The sequence below is a fragment of the Plecotus auritus genome (assembly GCF_963455305.1).
Source record: "Plecotus auritus genome assembly, chromosome: 7".
Taxonomy (NCBI): Eukaryota; Metazoa; Chordata; class Mammalia; order Chiroptera; family Vespertilionidae; genus Plecotus; species Plecotus auritus.
This window is the reverse complement of record NC_137774.1, coordinates 21,537,628-21,543,627: the sequence shown is the minus strand read 5'-3', so window position 1 is coordinate 21,543,627 and position 6,000 is coordinate 21,537,628. Positions and strand designations below refer to the sequence as shown.

The following is a 6,000-nucleotide window of genomic DNA, read 5'->3' as shown; positions in this document are numbered from 1 at the left end:
TACAGACTCAGACTTGAGTAGAGGAGAAGGAGAAGCCTATAGGTCACCCAAGGAGCCCTCTGTGGCTGAGTGGCCCACCCCTGCCTGCTATCACTACCGAACTCTGTCCTGGGCTTGTCTCTGCTCCTCCCTTTGTCCATCCACTGGAAAAAGAAAAATGGAAAGACTAGAACACCATTTTCCTGGAGCCAAGGCATCCTGGGGTGGCATCACTGCTCCCTGGGGGTCTAGGCTCGGTTCACCTTTCAGTGGTACACTGGGAAATAGCTGGAGCGGGACCTGGGGACATCAGGTTGCAACGCGTCCTGTGCCAAAGACAGCTGTGTGACCTTGGACAAGGAATCAGCTTCTGAGCTCAGCTTTCTCATCTGTAAAGTGAGGTTATTAATACCTCCTTCACGGGGTTGTTAAGGATTAAATGAGAAAATGTTTGTGAAAGAGCTTTGCATGTTACCAACTGTCATACAAATCTTAATTGGTATTGCTATTATCTGTTGTTCTAAATGAGAGAATGAATAATTTCAAGCCCCTTATCCAAGCTGATCCTCAGCCCAGCACTGTCTGCCTCCACCTCTGCAAGGCCTTCCCAGTCACTGCACCCCCATCACGTGTCCCCATCAGACCAGTCTCCTCCCCTGGCCTCATACTTGTTCCTCTGGCTGTGTGTCTCTAAGGGACCCTCCTGCCTTGAAGGTCTCCCTCTGTTTTCATCTGTTCATACTCACTTCCTTCAATACCCAACTCCTACCTCCTCTAGAAGATCTTCCCTCTGAAAAAGGGGCTGGGTTAAGACCAGTTAGCCCTCTTCCCTCAGCCAAGCTACCTACAACCCCACAGTCCCAAGCCAAGTTCAGCATAGTGCTTGGTAGATCGAGATGGATCATGATTGACAATGATGATGATAATATATTAGATTTAAAAATAAAAACAGCTAATACTTTGGGAGCACTCAGTGTGTGCCAGGAATCATGCTAAGCATTTTATACAAGTTAACTTACTAGTATTTATTGAATGCCAGTTGGCCATGGAGGATTAAAGATCTGCCTCCGGACCCCAGAACTAAAGGTAGAATCTTTTTTGTTGACCCCAGGCAGAATTAATATTTCTGCCTCCATGACCACAGTCTATTATTGACCTAATTTTACTGGCTTTTAATTATTCATTAAAGTGGCTGTCTCCTCTTCCAGTCTGTGAACATCTTGAGGGCTAGGGCCCCGTTTTATTAATCTTTATTAGCCTTAGCATCCAACAGTGACTGGCACATAGTTGCTGCTCATTAAATATTTGTTGAATAAATGCACAGATGAATGGAGTAATTAACACCATCTCCCCTGATGTCCATGCAGTTTTATAAGCTGTCATTTCCCTGACCTCATACTTCAGAAGCATTCTAGACCAGTGTTAGTCTAAGCATGACCTGTCTGCAAACTATTTTCTGCCAGTTCATGATAAGGTACACACAGAAATTGAGTGAGCAGCTAGACATTTTTAAAGCAATTTGACAGAGTGTTTTATGTCCATTAGACCTAAAAGTTTTAAAGATTGGACTATTATTTTTTATGTCTTTCTTTTTATGTCATTTTTCTAATAATTCATCCCCACTGTATTTTGTGATAGTATCATTCTGCAATAGATTAGAAATTTAAAAATCAATAGCCTTTTCTTTGGCACAAAGGCTGAGAAGTATGGTTCCAGATCGTCGACCTCACTGGAACACTCATGGTTAAAGCCAACGGAATCCCGTAGACTCAGCCCTCTCTTGCCGGGTCCCACCCATCACTACTTGTTACCACATCTGAAGGACATGGAATTGTCTTTTATTCCTATTCAGATTTCTCATATTTTCCCTTTTTTCCAAATCTGGCAGGTTAAGGGAATGAAAGCTGTCGGTGGTATGGGCCTAAGCAGGAAGAGGAGAAGGCCAGCGAGGGGTCAGAAGAGTTTGGGAAGGGTCAAGCTGGGAAGAGAATGCTGGAATGGAGCAGAAGGCTGCCCTGAAGAGGCTGTGGAGAGGCTGCCTAAGGAGATCACCCTAAGCCAGCAGGCTGGAGGGGCTGGAGGAGGGGGGAGTTTGAAAGGGGGTAAGCATGGAAGGCCTTGGCAAGTGGTATCTGAGCGGATGAAAGCTGGGATCTTGAAGGTGGAAGGATGCAGTTTCAGGACAAATGAAAGGAGATATGGAATCCTTTCTCAGAAGGGGTGTTAAACACGAGGTTCTCATAACCCCCCTGAGGCGGTCAAGGCCAAAACCATAAATAAGTAGGTCATGATGTGAAACAGCAGCCTTCCTCCTCTCAGCTTAAGGGGGGAAAAGAGGATAATTTTGAGCCATCTGTAGCTGCCTCTTTAGAAAGAGAAGGTCTGAATCCCAGGCCAAAAAGGCAGCAAGAGCAAGACTTGATTACATCCTGATCGATGGCATTAGCATATTTAAAGATCAAGTCAGAGGAAGATTAAGGGGCTCAGAAAGACAAAAGTTGATGACGTGTAATAAGCAGAGAAAAACATGAAATCTTGAAATCTGGAGCTGTCTGGTCCAGGAGAGCCAGCTCCAAGGTCTCGGGCAGGGCTGGGGAGCGATGCCTCTGCAGTGTCTGGGCAAACCTCCCTGAGGACCCGCCAGCTTTCCCTCCTCTGATTCCACAATCTCCTGCTGCTATGACCTTCTCATCAGGAATTCTGCTTTCCACAAAGAATTGCCTAGAGGGAGGGAGCATGCTGCACATCCATCTGAGCATCTGGTCACCTTGATAATGATGATGATGATAGGGATGGTGACTATAGCTAACCTTCTTTACGCACTTGTTATGGACCAGGCACCCACCAGTCTGAGCCATTTAAAAATAATAATTCATTTAAACCTACCTATGAGGTAGGTATTCCTAACCCCATTTTAAAGACAAGAAAACTGGCCCAGCCAGTGTGGTTCAGTGGTTGAGCATCGACCCATGCACCAAGAGGTCACCTGTTCAGTTCCAGGTCAGAGTACATGCTGTTGTTGCAGGCTCGGTCCCCAGTGGGGAGGGGAGCGTGCAGGAGGCAAATGATCTCAATGTTGATGTTTCTCTCTCATCCATGTATCTATCTCTCTCTCCCTCTCCCTTGCTCTCCCTCTAAAATCAATTTTTTTTAAAACCACATTTAAAGATCAGAAAATTGAAGCACTGTTAAATAATTTCCCAGGCTCATACAGCTTGTAAGCAGAAGAGCCAAGCCTCAAACTCAGGCTGTCTGACTCCAGAACCGCACTACACTAGACCACCTGCCAATTTTGTTGAGAACAATAAATTGGCAATCTGGTTGGTGCACCCATCTCTTTTGGGATTGGTTGGGGTGAGTCGGTGCCAAATTCAGCAAGACCAACTCTGGGGCACTAACCAAATGGGGGTTTTGCAAGACTCTAGACGGAGTGCTTTATCTAGAAAGTGCCACCCTGTGTGGCTAAGCCAGTGTGACCAGCTGGCATCCAGACAATGTTCCTCCCCACTTCAGAGCCCCAAACCTCATCAGGGCAGGTGGAGTTGGGAATCAGGAGGCTGAAGACTAGACTTACGAGCTCTGTGACTTTGGACACCACCGTCTGTGGGGTCTCAGTGTCCTCGTGAGTAAATTGCATATTGGATCAAAAAACCTCTTACAATAACTCCCTTTCTAAATGAAGAACCAGTTGGACCCATGAACGCACTGGCTCTGGCCCAATGTGCTGAGAAATGGGTGGAAGGGAGGAAGAGGGTGAGCACCGCAGGGCACAGAGCCAGGGCAGTTAGGTTCAGAGTTTGATTTCAAAGCCACCACTCTGCAACCATGCTCCGCCAGGAGAGGCTACGGAAGGAAAAAAAAGGTAGGAGAAGTCAGTTCTGTCCAGCAGGAAGCGCTGGAGGAGAAAGTTTAAGGGCTGGAGAAGACGTGACCTGCTCTTCAGAGTTGGGGGTGCACTTGGGGGCTAATTAGCCCAGGCGGATGAAGACCCAATGTCTGGCCAGGCAGCTGACCCTACCCTGGAGGCTCGGCCGAAAGGGGGCGCTGTGGCCTCCTCCGCGCCCTGCCCCTGGATTCCTAGTTGCTTTCCCCTGCTGTAACGCATTGCGCGCTCGCTGTCCCCTCCACAGCTTTCAGTCACCGGCTAGTCTTGCAGGTCACCGCCGTCTACCCCTCTCTTGGGGTTACCAGGTTCAGCCCCTGGGCAGGGGCTTAGTTTGTAGAATGAATGAATGAATGAACGAACGAGCAAACGAATGAATTAAAATGAATGAATGAGAAGGGTACCCTCGCAGAGCTTTCGCGTCTCTGCGCGCACCTGGCGCGTCAATGCCAAAGGCGCTGGGGGTAGGGCCCAAAGCCCCCGGCTGGAGTGAGGGCTGCAATGAGGGCTGGCGGGGACCCTGTCCTGGCCGGCTGCAGGGCGGGAACGGCCCAAACGCAATTCCCATTTCTTCACCTGGTTTCCGAGGAGGCTCTGCTCAGTTTGGGCTGCCCTATTCTCCAGCCTCCAATAGCCTCTCTCTTAGATACGCCTGAGCCCCCCAAGTCTCCCCCAGACTCCTTGGACTCCCCAGGCCCCTAGTGAAAGTCGGACGGGAGGTGGGAGGCCGCCTCCTTTTCCTGTCCTCTCCCTCACCCTCACCCCACCCCCCCACCCCCAATCCCTGGCTTCTCCCTAGACTGCGGCGGCCGCCACCGCTGCCAGCGAGTCCCGCCGATTGCTGCAAACCCGGGGCGCAGGGAAAGGGGGTCAGCGCGGCTAGGGCGCTCGGAGTAGGCCCAGGGAAGAGGAGAAGACAAGGAGGCGGGGAGGGAACAGAGGGGGTAAGCGCAGAGAGGAGAGAGCAGAGGGGAGGGGAGGGACGCCGCGGAGAGGGGGCGGGGAGCCGAGGCGAGTGGCTGGGCGGACCAAGGGGGAGGCGGCGGAGGCGAGGCGGGCTCCGGGAGGGCGAGAGCTAAATGAGAGCCGGACTTTCGTAGGAAGGGGAGAGCGAGAGCCTGCCGGGCCCGGCCGGGCGGCGACAGAGGAGCCCAGCCACTCACCCCGCCCGCCCGAGCCCGCAACCGCCGCGCGCTCCTCTGGGATGTCCGAGGGACCCAGGCGTTCAGGACGGTGACCGAGTGAGCCCGAGGATGGGACGGCGCCCGCGGCTCCGGCTCATCAAGGTAAGCGGGAGCCGGTCAGCCCTCGAGGCGGCCGCCCCCAGCCTTGGGCTGGCGCGGGACGTGGGTGGACTGTGGGTGTGATGGGGGGGATCTCTGGACAGAGCTGAGCATAGGTCTGGGCGCGACCGGGGTTTGAGGGGCAGCCCAAATCCCTCTCTCTGGACCTCTGGAGCCGGCGTGGGGTGGGCGGGCGAGAACCCAGGTGAAAAAAGGAATCGTGGTGGCAAAGCTGCCGGGATGTTGTCGTGGGGAGGGGTCCGCCCACCCGGGTAACCAGGTCTGTGAGGAGAAATCGCTTTAGGCTTTGCAAGTCCTAGCTTGGTTCCACCTCCTACCCCGCCAATGCAGACCTGACCCGAGACTGGGGGCTCTGGAGATGGGCTCCCCACCCGCCTACCGGCCCCAGCACCCTTGCATTACTCCCCCACTCCGCACACCCCGCTCTGTCTCTTCCTGCCCCTTCCCTCCGCGAAGAGCTACAAATCCGAGGAAATAACTGTCCGCCGTGCCTCCGAGCCTTTGAGCAATATCGCAGAATCAGGGAGGAGACGGTGCACCCGGCACAGGGTACAGTTCCTCCGCGGCGCCGGCCCCCCGCGGGAGCGCAGCCTTTGCACTCGGTCCCCGAGCTGCGCAGTCGCCCGCGCCGGCTCGCTCCTGCCCCGGGTCTGGCGATGCGATTCTGGCGCCCGGAGTTAGGAAAGTCGCCAGACCGCAAGTCCAGAGTCTGCCGGCTGAAGTTCCGGGGCAGGTGGGGCAGCCCTCGGATGGTGTGCGTCGGGAAGGGCTGGGGTCGACAGGCCCACGGCTAGTGACAGCCGCCACTTGCTATTGCCCAGCGTTTTCCAAAGT

The 6,000-nt window shown here is 53.2% G+C and overlaps 1 protein-coding gene across 4 annotated transcripts in view; it reads left to right on the top strand.

Moving 5' to 3' along the window:
* Positions 1 to 4,684: 4,684 nt before the first annotated feature.
* CRHR1 (corticotropin releasing hormone receptor 1) overlaps positions 4,685 to 6,000 on the top strand; it is a 39,232-nt gene continuing 37,916 nt past the window's right edge. For 2 of the 4 annotated variants that reach the window (XM_080678626.1, XM_080678625.1), the window contains exon 1: positions 4,918 to 5,148. In XM_080678626.1, the coding sequence (XP_080534752.1) occupies positions 5,116 to 5,148 (33 nt within the window). In that variant the 5' untranslated portion in view covers positions 4,918 to 5,115. Of the gene's footprint in view, positions 4,807 to 4,906; positions 5,149 to 6,000 lie in introns of those variants that run through there. The other 2 variants (XM_080678627.1, XM_080678624.1) reach the window with 2 other exon arrangements.